Genomic DNA, 17,079 nt, shown 5'->3' on the forward strand with positions numbered 1-17,079 from the left:
AGAGTATAACAAGGACATTGAGTCTCTGATGGCTGAGGCTGTGCCCAGGTCCAAGTTGCTTCAGAAGTCTAATCAGTTGGCGTTGTTCAGGTATCTTGGGGATAACCTCCGTATCCCTATGGAGGATGACGTTCCTGGTCCTAGCTCGGGCCTTTTTCAGCAGTTTTATTCCTGCCCTCTGGCTTATTTGGCTGTCAACAGGGAGGTATTGGATCTTCTCCTTCGTGAGTGGTGGGATCCTGAAAAGGCTGATCTGCCTAAATTTTTGTTGCACCTTTATCTTTTGGCCAAGGGCTATCTTGTGTTCTCTTCCTCCCTGAAAATTGATCCCCTGCTTTCTCACCTGGCTGGCCGTCCTTCTATTATGCCAGAGGAAGTCCCTATTTCAGATTTTGTTGATCATCGAGTGGAGGCTTCTTTGAAGAAATGTTTCTCTGGTTTAAACCTTGGCCTTCGGGCTGCTATTTACGCGGTTTGTGCCTCTCAGTCCCTGGTTAAAGATTTCCATTCTTTCACGGCAGCGATCCAGGATGGGGTGGAATTCTCCTCTTTTTCTTCTTCTATGGAGACTCAGGCTAAGTTTCTGGCAAATGTTTCTTGTGATGTGTTGAAAGCTTCTGCTTCTGCCATGGCATCTTCAGTTTCTGCCCACCGCCATGTCTATCTCCACGATTGGAGTGTGGACTCTGCTCAAAAGTCAGAAATGTTTTGTTCCCACTTGGCAAAGGCATGTTTCAGACGCCTGGGTTCTACAGATCATTTCAGATGGTTACTCCCTTGACTTTGTTTCTTCTACGGGCACAGTAGAGTCTTTGACGTCCTCCTCCAATCTTCCTGTGCTGTACCAAGAAATTGCAGACCTCAGAAAATGGGCTGTGGTACGTGTGCCTGTGGAGCTAAGCTCCGGTCTTCTCAGTCCCAAAACTTGCAGGGAAGGTCAGGCTCATTTTCAGTCTTGTTTGAACCTGTTTTTGAGGAAAGCTCACTTCAAGATGGACACTCCACAGTGCATTATTTCCCTCATTCGCCCCAGCGAATTGTTGGCCTCCTTAGATTTGAGGGATGCTTACCTCCACATTGGCATTGCTCTGTCTCATCAGTGGTTTCTTCGCTTTTGTGTGGGCGGTGTCCACTGGCTACCTCTTCCAGAGTGCTCACCAAGGTGACAGCCCCTCTGGTGGCTTATCTTCATAGTTTTGGGGTGATGAATCATCCCTACCTGGACGATTGGCTTCTCCATCACCCTGTGCTGTCTGTACTCCAATCTCAGATTGTGCTGGTGCAAGACTCTGGATGCCTTTGGCCTGTTTGTGAACTGGGAGAGGTTGCATCTGACTCCTACACAGGATCTGCAGTTTATCAGGCCCGTTTCCAGATGGCAGAGGATTTGTCAGCCTTCCTCTGGACAGAGCGCAGCGGTTGCGCAATCGTCTGTATCTGGACACAAGAGATCTGGCACCTGTTTGAGATTGGCTATGTCTTCCGGGTCACATGGTAGGTTGCCTTTGATGTTCCCTGGTTTTGTCTCCTGCTGCATTCTGGGTTGCGTTTCTTCATTGTATTTCTTTTTCTTTCTGACATCCTGCATCTTTGTCATCCTGTGGGCTCGGCTGGCCTCTCGTTTGTCATCTGCTATCTCATTGGGTGCCTTGTCTGCATTAATCTCCTGAAACATCTGGTGCTTGCTGCAGTAGTGGCTCGATCCCCTTCATTTGGCCAGGGACTTTCCTCTTGCCCTGCCCCCTCCCAAAGTGGTTACCACAGATGCCCTCATGCTAGGTTGGGGAGGGGCTACCCTGGGCACCCTTTCCATTAAGGGACTGTCGCATCCACAGGAGAGTAGGCTTTCCTCAAATTGGAGGGTATTGAAGGCGGTCTTGCTAGCTCTGCTAAATTTTTTCCCTTGCTGAAGGGCCAGGTGGTGCTGGGGCGGACAGACAACACTGTAGCCAAATCCTTTATCAACAGGCAGTCTGAGATTGGTTCTCGGCCTCTGGCCTCTCTTGCATTTTAGGTGGGGAGTTGGGCGGAATCTCGCCCTCTCTCCCTCGCAGCCACTTACATTCGGGGGAGGGACAATGCTTGGGCAGACAGACTCAGCTGGGTTTTTCCTTCTTCCCTAGAATTCTGTCTGGCTCCAGATATTTTCGCCCAGATTTCCCACCGATCCAGATTCTAAAGGGTCCTCAGACCCCTCCCATTCCTCTGCTGTGTCTGGCTAGTCTAAATAATACTCAGACAATGATCTGGGCTGAATTGGCTCCGTCGGAGTCAACGTCGTATGACGTCGCTCCGGATCATCTGGAATAAGGATGGGGCTGCCACCGGTGGGTGCCGTTGGAGGAATCGTCGACGTAGGACCCGGTGCCGAAGGAGGTCGACTGTGAGAGACCGCCGCCGGTCCGGATCTGGTATCGGATCCTGGGGTCTCCAACGGCGCTGAGGCCGAAGCTGTCGGTGTTGAATCCGAAGGGGCCCCTGCTGACCCACCCGAGGGTGCAGCCCGCTCAAAAACGAGACGCATGGCCTCGTAAAACTCTTTTTATTTGAGCGGGGGTCGATCCGGTCCCCGGAAAGGGGGGGAAGACGCAGAGTCGACCCTGGTGACTGCTCCGCAGAACCGCGCTCGGGAACGTCAACCTTCCCTAGACGCCTCGTCTGCCGACGGGTTTGACGAAGACGAAGTCCGCTTGGACTTCTTCTTCTTCTTGTGCCTCTTACCTTCGGATGACCTCGAATGCGAGGAAGAGGACTTGGAGCGAGCGGTGCCGCAACCTCCTCATACTGCGGGACCGTGACCTCCATGTAGACAAACCGTCGAAGCAGGGTAGCTCTTTCCAAAACTGCGCTTAACCGGCGCGGAAGGAAAAGAACTGACGTACGCGCGCCGAGACAGCGTCTATATAGACAACCGTGACGTCATAGGCGGCTCCGACAACGCACGTGGATCCAAACGACGCCGCCCGACGGCGCGCGCGCATGGTACTGCTCAGAAAAAACTCCAGATTCAAAGCTGACGCCAGGGAATTCTAAGGTAAGGAATCTGCAGCTAGATAGAGTCTCTACCAGATACCTCGTTACCGAAGGTAAGTAACTTGTTCTTCTGCAGTATCCAGAGTTTGTGGCATTTGTTTTTTGGGAACCAGGTTGTTCTGAGTTTGCTTTGGTATATCCTCATATATGTACGTTTTGGGACGAGAAATAGAGTTGAGGAGGTAATAAATGTATTACTTACTGGTAATTCTCATTACTCCGAATACCTTATTTCTCATACCATTACATACGTCCCACCTTCCCCCTTACTTCCTGGGTCACAATCTGTTCCCTTTTGTTCATGGGCTTGGGATATACAGGATGTCTTCTGGGCTCTATGCCCTTTTATATCCAGAACGGGAAAAGGGTGATTAGAGATTGAGGGGTGGGGAGGTAGGAGGGGCTTTATGCCACAATCTTTTGATTGGTTATGGCTAGGGTACGTGGGTCTGAGCAGAGGTGGAACACCTCAGATGTGTAAGTATTGGTACAAGAAATAGGGTATTCGGAGTAATGAGAATTACCAGTAGGTAATGAATTCATTAAACAGTACTACAGCATACCATATATACATTTTAATTTGTGTATGGTGACAGTTGTTTTTTTATCAGGCTTTCTCCCTTTAATATTAAGAGTGGGGGCACTATCATTGAATGGACTCCTTATTTCCCAGCCGGAGTAGCTCCCCTGCTTAGTAAGTGATATGCTTGATTGGTGATCCTTTCCCCCGCTTGAGGAGGGGCACTAGGGTGAAGCATGCCACCTTCAAAAAACTACACACTGGGTCCAATTATTTTTACCATATCACTTTGATATAAAAGGAGCATATACAGACCTTATGACTTGTTCTTTTACACTTCAAATTATATGTGTTTTAGGTGGATATCGAGATTAATGGAGAATGTGTGGATCTGCACATGAAACTGGGAGACAACGGAGAAGCTTTTTTTGTCCAGGAAACGGAGAATGACCAAGTAAGGCAATGCATTGTTTGTAAATGAGTCTGTGAATAATACTGCTATTGTGCCATAGCAAAACTAAACTAGACTTTAATTGTCAGTTAAGTCACTATTCAGCACAAGACTGCTTCGGGTTCAGTGCGGAAGAACAATCACTTTATATGTATTGAGTAATCAAGGCGCAGTGGAGGCGGTTCCTGTTCCCCTCAGGGTTTATATACTAATGGAGTAATTATAGGGATTCAGAACCAGCTGGATGTGAGTGTTGGCAGGTACACAGGTAATTTCCAAGTTGATGCGCACGGGGAGGGGTTGATGGAGGGTACTTTGCAATTGACTCCAAGGTTTTTGGAATTATGTTTTTCTATAAACGATTGTAACTCTTTCCCCAGAAGGGCCCATGGATAACAGTTGCTGACGGATATGAGAAATAGTGCAAATTGTACAATACAGGCAAACGCATAAATAGTAGCTAAGACGTAGGTTTGTTGCAGCAGTTTAGGGAGGATAAATAGATTTTTTTTCATTTTATATTCTGTACCATCATTTTTTTAAATTAATGCACTTAGTTAATTCCTTAGCCTCGTGGTTCTGGTTGGAGGATCAATGTGCAGACTATTGCTTAGAACATGTCTGCAAGTTGTAAGTCTTCCCACAGAAGAACTCAGAGGGGTATTGAATCTTGGTTAGTACAAGAAGTGTCGTCAGGAGGTTGTTTATTACCGTATGGAGGGCTGGTCATGCGGCATTCATTTGCAGCTAACCATATTGTGTTCGGTGAATCATGTGTTTAGGTACTTTGTTGGTTGTGTGGCATTTGATAGGTTTATTCGTTCTGTATTCTGTCATTTTGTTGTGTGTGTAGCATTTAATGTGTTTTAGGCTGATTTAAAGTGATGATGAGGGCAGAAAATGGAAAGAGGGAACATGAGATAAAGGACTCAGAAAGACAGAGTTGTGTTGTTACCACTTGTGTCTACGAGCTCTGCGACCCCTCACAAATATACTGATTGGAAGTAAGTATGTTAACTGAGCACCCTTATGTTGAAACTTGAAGCTTTAAGGACCTCTGCAGTGAATGTGAGCTGTGCGCAGGTGAAGTGGAAGTGAGTGCTAGTGCACATGCAGGCGGGCACACATGACACATTGTGTTGGAGTCAGATTTGTAATAATTGTGTTTGTGGTGGAGATAGAGCTTACTGTATTGAGATGGTACTGGTATGCAGGTGTCTTGCCTACTTTGTGATGAAAGATGTGTACAGACTAGAAAGTCGTTTCTCAGTGTTAAGAAATATGGAGCACCAAGCCTGTGGACATTGTGAACGGTAGGAGGGGCTTTGAAAGTTCTCAGGCAGCAATCTGAGTGATGCTGGTGCTATGACCAGCACAAATCTAATCCTCAGTTAAGTGATTCGCACTGACCCTTTTTCATCAGAGGGAACACTGTTTGTGCATCATTCCTAATTTCCAGTAACTATGAACTGAGTGGAACATAACTCACTTGTTCAATCAGGGACCAATTTGCTGTGTCATTTATGCAGATTTCTTCTTCATAAAAATTCCATGCTTACACTCTCAACTACTTCTTTTCTGATACCATGCAAACAATATAGGGTTGAAATGCTGGCAACATTACTGCTAATTAGATGAGATAAATCTTGGTTTAATCAAGCATGTTGGATAATATAAAACTGATTTTGTGCCGCCATCCTTTTTTTCCTTTATATTAGTAATCTGTCTTGCTCAGGACATTTAGGGCCAGATGTATCAAAGGGTTTTTCCCATTCTGTGTCAATGGGAAAATGTCTTCGTACATATGGCCCTTAATGTTGAGTTACAATGCATTTGTAGCGTGTGAACCTCTGTAACGTACATACATTGCTTCTACTAACATGCAGATATGAAGTGAACATACAGAGTTGGGTATTACCTGTGAATTTGAGGTAGCTGAAACAAAAAAGCATTTAACTCGTCTTCATGGAAAAGAACGTAAAAAGTAGGGGATGGTCTTGTGGACCAGAAACAGTGCGATGAAGGCAATCCAAGTATTTACACTCTTGACTTTTTAAATATTTCCTTCCAGCGGAACAGGAACATGGTGCAACATTCTTGCAGTGTTTAGGAAGTCTCCATCTTACTGTACATTCGCATAATTACTCATTTATTACTCATTTATTGCTAAAGTAACACTCCAAGTTTTCAATAGTTATTTAAAAGAAAATGCAGGCCTACAGACCAAATGAGGCCGTAGTTTGACTACATTAAGTTTCCTTTATTATAAACTAATTAATGTACTAAACACAACAAGCCCAACCTGTACTTCTGATTAAGTAAAGGTCAATATTATAGGTTGCCACATCAATAATACTTTATAGATTCACCTCAGTAGACACTAATCAGGGGTAGTGATCCAGGCTGCATTCTAGAAAACCTACTTATAGGAATATCTACCACAATACCACACTTGATTTACAGAGGAAATGCACTCCACTTCTTGTGGCACAGCACCTTCCAAATCAGTTGAAATGTTTACATCATCACTGCTTGGTTACCCTCACTGTTCTGAATGTAAATATGGAAAACAGCACACCATTTGATTTTTCTTATTCCCAGATGTAAATATTTGCTTCAGGCGGGATCTCTGTCTTCACTGGAGCTGCTGCTGTGGCACTAGGCGCAGATCTAGTGATGGTCGCTCTGCCCAAGCTAGAGACAGGCACCTTTCACTATGACCTGATGGGCCTAAGAGCCAGCTGAGGTACCATTTTTGGAAATCCATCACTTCCCCCTCAACTCTGAGTAATGCTGAGAACAATGAGTGTGGTGGCGCAGGAGCAACACTGATTTACGGTGGTCCTGCTGTTCTGCCCATATCTCAATAACCCCCCTAAGAAATGAGACAGTACCTCGAAGGAAATAGTGATTGTCCAAACTTAAAGCAGAAGAGAGCTGCTACATACAGCCTGAGCACGGCATGGCTGATGAGGAACATCATCATCCTAAATGATTTCTCAATCATAAAAATGAAAGCTGCATCCAGAAGCCACTGCCAGCTGCTGATGTTACGAGAATTGAGAAGAAGGCAAGAAGAGCTCTGGTTAAGAGTGTGGTTTACTAGTGATGATGTTAACATTTCGTGAGGTGTCTGTGTGGTACTCACCACTTAGTGGAGGCTTCATTTCCATAACCTGTCCTGTAACGTGACACTAATGAGCAGGTGCCAGGCTCTTCTTGTGGAAAGAATGCATAAAGATTGACATTAAAGATACTTGTGTTGCCAGCAAGATCCGGCATTACTACTTTCTGAAATTCTTACTCCAATGTGGCAACTTCAGAACTAGCCTATGCTTTCTAGAATAGCTCAGTTAAAATGTGTAGTAAACAATGTAGAAATACAAAATGAGAACTCACTTAACATTCAAGCGTGGCATAAAGTTAAGGATTTAGGGGGCTTCAAGCTGGCACAAAAATAAAATTGTAATTGATGAATACAATGTTGGGTCGTGTAGATGGCTCGTGCCGTTGTCACGGGTTCCGTGCAATGGAACGAGCACCGGGGAGAATGTGGAATGCGGGAGGGTTGGCAGTTGTGGAGAAAGGTTGGTGCGGGAGGAACGGGTGAAGGAGCTGTTATACGCATTTACTTGAAAATAAAGGATTTACCACATGTCCACGCCCCGACTTTTCATACAACATAGCAGCACTTGTAAGTCACATATGTGAATCCGCATTCCCATAATACACTATCAATCATTAAGGTGTATAGGTAAATTAATCTATGTTCCTAGACTAAAATGGCAATGTTTGCTTCCTCTATTGGGCTGGTAAGCATGAAAACCTGATTGAATTCAGTATTGAAACCTTTTATAGTTCTAAGAGTCAAATTCTGTTTGTTAATCTTACAAGTTCCACATTCCTTAAATCTGAGCAAGAACTGTGGTGAACCCATTTAAGTCTGTATTGGTTCACAGGCGATTCGGTTAGCCTGTGCCCCCATCACCTAGTGACTTTTAACCTACTTAGCTTGTTCTGTTTTTGCCCCTTTATTTTATCATGTATTTTAATAATTTTAAGATGGTTGCCATTATGTATAGTTATAGAAATGTTTTGATTTACGTTATCAGTGCCACACTGTGAAGATCAGCATCATGATCAAGTGATGTATGTAGGTATTAACATCATGTCCCTTTCTCACTTACGTGTGATAGGAGCATAATGTACACTTGTTTGGGTTTGTTTATATAATTGCCGCCACAAGTCTGCCTCCTTATCAGTTGTATTGGGAACATACATACCTGTGTCAGGGGTCCTGCAGGATCTGTGTAAATGCCATCTATGCTGCACGTCACCTTGCTGCAGAACTCAGCCCTTGTGTCACCACGGAGTCTGACCTAGAGACATCATTCTAAGGTAACGAGGGTTGGGGGTTTTTTATGGACGTGGTACTGGCAGATTAGTTGTATCATACCTAGCCCTCATTGGGTTAGAGATTAGGTTCTCTTTGCTAGGGATTTTACATCTCATGTTTGTTGTAAGGTGGTGGTTTTTTTTTGTATTTACAACTCGCTTCTTCACAATTATGCTTCTTTTACTGTTCATTATCCTAATCATTGCAGCTCTTGCATTTTATCGCAGATTGCAGTTTTTTTCAGTAAATATTTTGAAAACCCTCTGCATCTCCTTGATTGCCTGTGTGTGATTGAGACTTATTAATTACTAGCATGAGAAAAGGATTACTTCCGTTCCACCACGACTTCCCTGAGATGTCGCAATCTAGAGTCCATGCACAAGGCTGCCAGAAATCACCTTACTGTTATAATTTTTTGGTGAGGTTCTGCTTGTGAGCCAGAGGGTTGTGGCGACAGTTGCAACTTGTTGTAGGAGTGACTTAGTCACCTACAAACAAAAGTGCTGTCTTCCCTAAACCAGGAGTATTGCCTAGAAGCGAGAATCCAACTACGACAGACAAAGGCTTAAACATGGCTCCGACTGAGCATGATGGCCAAGCCAAACAAGTTAACCAAGGGAGACAGGCTCGTCTTAGAAAATGTGTTCATACTTAGTCGTCTGATACAAACGCAAATCAAATGAGCACATAAAGGTGTCAGTTAAGTGCTGTATAATATGCTTATTGCCTGTAGCAGTTGTGGCTGCATGTCAAATAAAAAGCGTGACACACTGCAATATAATTGAGAACAATTAGATTTTTTCCAGTAGTATACTCTATATGTCAGCAATACTCATTTGGATAATTACTATTGCTGAATGCAGGAAATAATGCACAGCTTGCGTGAATAACCCGTTTTCTTCTGAACTGAGTAACAATGTTGTGCCATCGAGCATGTTGACATCTTCGTGAATAATACCAAGAGCACAAGTTTTACACTTCTTTGTATTAGCAAACCTCAGCCATTAAGAAACTGCTTTCCTTTGTACTGGGGATTTAGATCTCTGTTCTTAATCGCCTCGGTGTTGCTAGCTCTACAAACCCCCAAAGGACCATATTTGTTCAAAGTCTATCCAGGCAAATCCCAAAGGAGTCTGTGTTACTGGTTTGTGTACTTGAAGTCATGAGAACATTTACACTGACACTCTCGGCTGGCTCTGAACTTGAGTCTGATGTATCAAAGGTTTTTCCCATTCTGTGTCCATTGGAAAGTTTGTTAGTAGATATAGACCATGTTTCTTCAGCTCTTTGTAACCCATTGCCTTTTCCTCTGTTTACACCTGCTCGTGAGGGTACACCCAAGGTCTTTACTTCGTCTTTAAGATAATAATGGCTGCCATGCACGATAATGTTTTGTTATCCTAAAGACAGGTTTAAACAACGAAAGGGAAATACTGGCATTTGATTATTGTTGTGTTTGTGGCCTGGCATTTATTTGAGTCCCTGATGCTGAAATCAGCAGCCACATTAATTTCACCTTTTGCAGCAGAGCTAATCTCTATAGGACTAAAGTAAAGAACACCAGGCCTGGAGTAATGTAGGGGAGAACATGAGCAGAACTTTGCTTGCCTCAACTAGCTATTACATTTCACTACTGAGTATAAGCAAGCAGCAAATGTCTGGCACTAGATGCTAAATATGGTCATCTTACATTGACATACACTTACACAATCTCAGTATGTTCGGAATCTGATTAATTTGCACGTTTGAGGTCAATTCAGAAAAAGATCCGGACTAATAAATACTCGGGTAGCTGCTGAAACTGGTTATTCTTGTAGATATGAGGCTGTGTGGGTAGAAAAGAGTGTTCAGAAACATTGGAAGCAGAATATCAAGCAGTAAGAGCGATGGATGGTATTTTCTCTCTTCTCATTAAATGACCTAAGTGCAGTGGGCATGTCCAGATCTGAGTGAGGTCAATATTAATTTTCTGTGAGTAGTTATGTCTCAGTTCAGTATTAGGTGTGGCGTACTGATGTCTTTCCAGAGCTAAGATATTCCTGGAGGTAAGACACAACTACTCACAGGGAAATAGTAGTGAACCAGTTCCTGAATATGGAGCACTCGATGGAATTGCATTGCTGCATCTCTCTCCCCGATGCAAAAAGAACAATGGTTATGATTCATTGTAAAGTATTCCACAGTTCTAAGGCACTGATACCAAAACAAATATTGGAACTTGGAGAGCGTTGGGGGCCGAGGTTAGTTCCCATCTTGTTGTAATTGGCTAATAGTAGGTCCCCATGGTGTTACTCTTGTAGTTGATGATTTTTAAATTTTTGATGTTCATATGTCAGTCTGATTGATTTGCTTTTAATGTTTTTCCTTAGGAATTCATTCCTTCTCATCTGGCTACATCCCCCATTCTCTTAGAGGGACTGACACTAATTGAAGCCCAGCTGAAAAGGAACTCTATAGACAGAGTGAGAAACATGGACACTGCTGGGTCTTCACAGTCCTCCGCCACCACACACACGTCCCAGAGTGGAACAGAGAATTCAAACCTATGTGGCTCTGTGAAAAAAAGACGGCGGAAGCGGCGGAAATCGAAACTAGACAGTATAAAGAGAGACGATAACAGAGACACCACTGAGGAAGAAGACATGTTTCCTATCGAGATGAGTTCAGACGAGGAAAACGAGCCACTGGACCATGGAAGGTACAACTTGTTTGTTTTGATGCCGGATTTATGATCTCTGTTGTATAAGAATATAATACAAAGAGGCTTGTTGTATATCCATAATCGAATACACTTTCACAAGATACCATTTATTGTATGAAAGACACCACGGTATGCAAAACAATGTTTGTTTCAGCCAAAAGGAAGTACTTTGTAAGAGATGTTACCAGATTTCCACATAGAGTAGCAGCCTTTAGTGGAACTGCACCTAGACAGCTTTTGTAACATGAGGAACTGTTTTTTTACCTGAAAACAAATTGACACCAGAGAAGAAATTATCTATAAAACATAAGCCATTCTGACCTGACTTTATGGCCTTTCTAAGAATGTAACTGGCAGGAAAGTAGGACTAAGTCTGTTTGATTATTTACATAAGAATTATGAAAAGTCAGGCAAAGCAGGGTTTCTCATTTTTGGCTGGATGACTACACTGTATTTTTTGGAGGTTAAATTAGGTGCCACTTTTATTGACTCAGGTATGGAATAAAGGGGAGGTGGCAGCTCAGATGTCAGTTTGGTACCAACCATGATGAGGCCCGGACTTTCTCCAGTCGCCACTTATTAATCTACATATAATAATCTTGTGTATTTTTAAGAGTGCTTCATACCACAGTTTTGCCATCTCATCTGTCGGCACCCTAATTGACCTGTGCTATCTTAATGGTACTCAGTTTAGTGATTCTGGAAAGACGTTTTGCCGGTGCGGCCATGCTGGGATACAAACTATTGACATGCAGGTATCAAAATTAAGGCAGAAAACGTTTTCTGGCTGAGCCATATTGCTGGCACAGTAGATGGACTTCCTGAGGGAGATAGAGGTTTTATTCCTATGTTGACATGCATGTGGTAAACTAAACGTTACTTCGTGAAAGGCACTTGCATCAGAATTATCACGCACACCATCGGTAGTTTAGATAATACTAATGCTCCATTTGGGGTAGTGTGGTGGAGCAGTTAGCCTTATCAGAGGGTAGTGTTACGCATTTGCTGTGCACACACAAGCAATAGGAGAAACACACACTCAATGTCTTAACTCCAGACCTATAGGTTTTTATATTGAAAAATATATTTTTTAAATTTATTTCTAGAACCCCAAGATTCAGTTTGCAGGTGAGTACATACAATGAAAGGCACTTTGCTTAGTATTACTTAGAACGTAGAATGGAATCCACAATGTATACAGTTTTCTTAAAAATGGCAAAAAGCTATTTCAAAAATGGACACTGCAATTTTCAACAGTTCCTAGGGGAGGTAAGTAAAGGACTGTTTCTGAGGTAAGTAACAAACTTACAGGTTTAGTCTCCAGGACATAGGTAGCCCACCGTTGGGGGTTCAAGGTAACCCCAAGCACCCAGCATCAGCAACACAGGGCTGGTTAGGGGCATAGGTCAAACAAGAGCCAAAGTAATGTGGGCCCCTCTGGTTCCGGTCTGCTTGCAAGTAAGTACCTACGTTGTCGGAGGGCAGACCAGGAGGGTTTAGAGGAGCACTGGTAGGCACCAATCACACCCTCAGCTGCACAGGGGCGGCCATGTGCAGAGTGCAAACAGGGCGTCAGGTTTCCAATGGAACTCTATGGTGGGACCCCGGGGTCACTTGGGCACTGCAGGCAAGGCACAGGGGGGCTTCTCGGGCAAGCCACCGACTGGATAGGCTGGTCGTAGCTGCACCAGTGGTCGGGTTCTCTAGAGTCTGGGGGCTGCGGTTGCAGTGCTTCTCTAGGCGTCCGATATCTTCGCCCTGGCTAGTCGCAGTCAGGGGTGTCCTCGGGATTCCCTCTTCAGGCGTCGTCGTGGAGAGGTCAGCCCAGGGTGGACACTAAGTCGGAATCGCCTGGGCATCCTCTCTGTCTAGTAGGGCCACCTGGACACGGGCTGTGGGCGTCTGGTGCAGAGTGGTTTAGGACTCACGCTTCTAGAGTGAGGTGGGAGTCCTTTAGAAGCAGTTTCTTCTTCCTTCTTGTTGGACACTCAATGTCCACGGGAGTTTCTTGGTGCGCTATGATGCAGGCAGTCCTCTGGAGGCTTTTCAGGGTTCGCTGGACGTGCAGAACACGCTGCTCTTCTTTTGCAGCTTCTTGAAGCAAGAGACGGGCCGGTAGGGCTCGGGCCGAGTCAGTTGTTGTCTCCTTCTCTTCTCTGCGGTGTTTTCAGCTCAGCAGTCCTTCTTCTTCTTGTGAGGTCATCAGGAATCTGACTAGCTTGATTCAGGGAGCCCTTAAATTCTAAATTAAGGGGCGTGTTAGGGTGAGGGGGAAGTAGCCAATGGCTACTGTCCCTGAGGGTGGCTACACCCTCCTTGTGCCCACTCCCTTTGGGGAGAGGGGGCACATTCCTATCCCTATTGGTCCTAATCTTCCAAAGCAAGATGGAGGATTTCTCAAGGAGGGGGTCACTTCAGCTCTGGACACCTTAGGTGTGGTCCTGGCTGAGGGGTGACTCCTCCTTGTTTTTTTCTAATTACCTCTCTGTACTTCCTGCCAAAAGTAGGGGATTGTCCGGGTGGGGCGTCTCCACTAGCTGGAGTGCCCTGGGGCACTGTAACACAAGGCCTGAGCCTTTGAGGCTCACTGCCAGGTGTTACAGTTCCTGCAGGGGGGAGGTGTGAAGGGCTTCCACCCAGAGCAGGCTTTGTTTCTGGCCTCATAGGGCACAAAGGCCCTCGCCCCTGTAGGTCAGAAACGTGTCTCTCAATTGCAGGCTGGACTAGAGCAGTCAGTCCTATAATAGAGGATTGGGTAAAACACAGGGTTCATCTCTAAGATGCCCTCTGTGTGCATTTTTTAAAATAAATCCAACACTGGCATCAGTGTGGGTTTATTGGGCTGAGAAGTTAGATACCAAACTTCCCAGTATTCAGTGTAGCCATTATGGAATTGTGGAGTTGGTTTTAACAAACTCCCAGACCATATACGTAATATTGCCACACTGCACTTATAATGTCTAATAATGAACTTAGACACTGTAGGGGCACAGTGCTCATGCAGCTATGCCCTCACCTGTGGTATAGTGCACCCTGCCTTAGGGCTGTAAGGCCTGCTAGAGGGGTGACTTACCTATGCCACAGGCAGTATTTTGTGTGCATGGCATCCTGAGGGGGTGGCCATGTCGTCTTTGCCTTTTTCTCCCCACCAACACACACAATCTGCACTGGCAGTGTGCATGTGTTAGGTAAGAGATCCCTTAGAGGGGCACAACACATGCTGCAGCCCTTAGGGACCTTCCCTGGTCACAGGCCCTTGGCACCATTGTACCTTTTACAAGGGACTTATCTGTATGCCAGAGGTGTGCCAATTGTGGAAACAATGGCTCATTTTTAGGGAAAGAACACAGGTGCTGGGGCGTAGTTAGCAGGATCCCAGCACACTCTGTCAAGTCAGCATCAATATCAGGCAAAAGGTTGGGGGGGGGGGGTTAACTACAACAAGGGCCATTTTCCTACAGTCTCCATATATCGCTGTATTCTCCTGCCATAAGAATGCTATCAAAAACACCACGAAACCAGCATAAACACTATATTTAGATAGCTCCAGTGGTTCATTCCTTTTAAAATAAATGGTTTAATGCCATCTTGTGGGAGAAAAGAATATCTACAACACACTTTCTGTAGGAAATCACATGGAAAGACTGTTGTTCAGCAAGTAAACGCATGGCTTCTCTCGTGTTGCCTCATGTTTTCTATCAAAATAAACAAACGCGCACGCAAGTACACACTCAAACGTGCATATTTATGCCACTACAATTGAAATTAATATAGTTGACCAATTACACGTAATTTGGAACAATTGTACCAAAAAAGACAGTCACCCATGTTCCCTACGGTGAAAGGTAACTTTCCAGCTTATTACAGTATATCGAACTTGATATGAAAAGATGACTGCTTAACGATTCACACATTGCATATTATATTTACTTTACAGATGGAAACAATTCCTGTTATGGTCACAGGCCTCTTCAATGTGATCTTATCGTACATATTTTAAACCCTTACATCCTGATTTTGGTAAATTATCATTTTTAAAACCTTGAAAAATGCTGTGGTATAAACTAAATGTAATGTGCAGAATATAATATGCTATTCATTATGATTGCTAGGGGAGGGCAGGGGCATCATGACCCTCTCGAGACTTCACTTTCATGGGGCTTCGGCCTTTCCCACACTCAACAATGGTAATAAATAACATGTTGCACCCATTTAAAAAGAAAATCCATGACATGAAAGTGCATAGAAATGAAAAACATACTATGATAACATCATCTCTTGCTAGTATCATGAACTATGATAACATCATCTCTTGCTAGTATCATGGGCACCATGTTGCACTTCCCCCTGTATGTACAAGCATCAAAACTGAATTACTACAATTTTGTAATAAACTAACAGCAATTAACACGTTTATAAATAATAGATAAACGTGAAATTCATAGCTTTTTTATTCATAAAAAGTTATCAAACAGCGTTAGAAATTCCCAGTAACAATGAATATAGATATAAACCAAGTGGGCAAAGTAAATCCCATCTTTTGCAGCAAAATATTCATCCAAACATTATAGACATGAACTGTATTCAGATTATGTGCAATAGTAGCAAAACATGCATTAAATTAGTTAAATGGAGAACGAAAATGTGTGTTCCTTCCCTGTGGTTATATTTAAGAGGTAGCAGCAGTCAGCTTTCAGTCAAGTATTTTTGGTGCCATAGAGTGTACCAACTTCTGTCCAGCTGTCTAATCCAGCCAAAGTAGGCAAATATACATCACTGTTGGGGCTTTCTCCAAACCATAAACCTGTACAAGAAATTGTTAAGTAGCTTTAACACCTTACAGTGCCCAGTGCTGAAATATATATATATATTTTTTTATAAGACTATAATAAAAAATATACCAGTAATGACGTGTCAAGAACAATGTTACAGATGTACTGCTAGTTCTTCTGTCAAATGCAAAGCATTTGGGATGCAGGTGCCATGATGAATTATTATTTTAAATCAAATTTCCATAACATTTGCAGCCTATTTCAACCTGATTCTTTTTTCTATTCTGTTAATTGCAAAAAAAGCCCATTGATTTAGAATGCCTTATTCTACACTGATCTTACATCAGTTGTTCTTCTGTTTCTATGATGCTCTCAAATACATGCCTTCACTTGAAAGTGAGTGCTTTTCATATTGGCTTGCGCAAAGCATTGGAAAATATAGACTGCATAGTCTGATGTACAAGTGAAAAATTCGAGAATCTTTTGTTTCGCATGTCAGTGTGGCATCTCATTAATTGTTTTATCCTCCCTGTTTCTACAGGCAGTACTTTTGGCACAGCATTTAAAATCACAGTCTGGTCACAGCCAATGATTAATTCTAAATTTACTAAGATACCTAAATACCAGGGAACCCCAAAGGGATATCGATTTTCCAAAAGTTACCAGACGATTTTCTGTCATCCTGTGGCCAATCTGTGTCACTTTCCACAATATCCCAATATTTTCTAAGGGCACCTCTCACTTCAGCTGCATACTATATGTGATGATTATTCTTACCGTACTATGGCGGTGATTCTAACCATGCGGTTCCCGCCAAATGACCGCACCGTGGTCACAAGACCGCGGCGGCCATTCTGGCTTTCCCGCTGTGCTGGCGGGCGACCGCCAAAAGGCCGCCCGCCAGCACAGCGGGAAAGACCCAGCAACGATGAAGCCGGCTCCGAATGGAGCCGGCGGAGTTGCTGGAGTGCGACGGGTGCAGTAGCACCCGTCGCGAATTTCAGTGTCTGCTAGGCAGACACTGAAATTCTTTTTGGGGCCCTCTTACGGGGGCCCCTGCAGTGCCCATGCCATTGGCCCATGGATGGCGGTAGGGATGCCCATGGATGGCGGTAGGGGGTGCCGCGGGCCCCTGGGGGCCCCTGCAGTGCTGCAGGGGCCCCCAGGGGCCCGCGGCACCCCCTACCGCCATCCTGTTCCTGGCGG

The 17,079-nt window shown here is 44.2% G+C and overlaps 1 protein-coding gene across 5 annotated transcripts in view; it reads left to right on the forward strand.

The window, feature by feature from the left end:
- Positions 1-17,079, forward strand: part of LPIN1 (lipin 1) — a 311,768-nt gene that overhangs the window by 167,152 nt on the left and 127,537 nt on the right. For all 5 annotated transcript variants that reach the window (XM_069235949.1, XM_069235954.1, XM_069235951.1 and 2 more), the window contains 2 exons: positions 3,912-4,007; positions 10,770-11,098. In XM_069235949.1, the coding sequence (XP_069092050.1) occupies positions 3,912-4,007; positions 10,770-11,098 (425 nt within the window). The remainder of the gene's footprint in view (positions 1-3,911; positions 4,008-10,769; positions 11,099-17,079) is intronic.

The sequence above is a fragment of the Pleurodeles waltl genome, chromosome 5, assembly GCF_031143425.1.
Source record: "Pleurodeles waltl isolate 20211129_DDA chromosome 5, aPleWal1.hap1.20221129, whole genome shotgun sequence".
NCBI lineage: Eukaryota > Metazoa > Chordata > Amphibia > Caudata > Salamandridae > Pleurodeles > Pleurodeles waltl.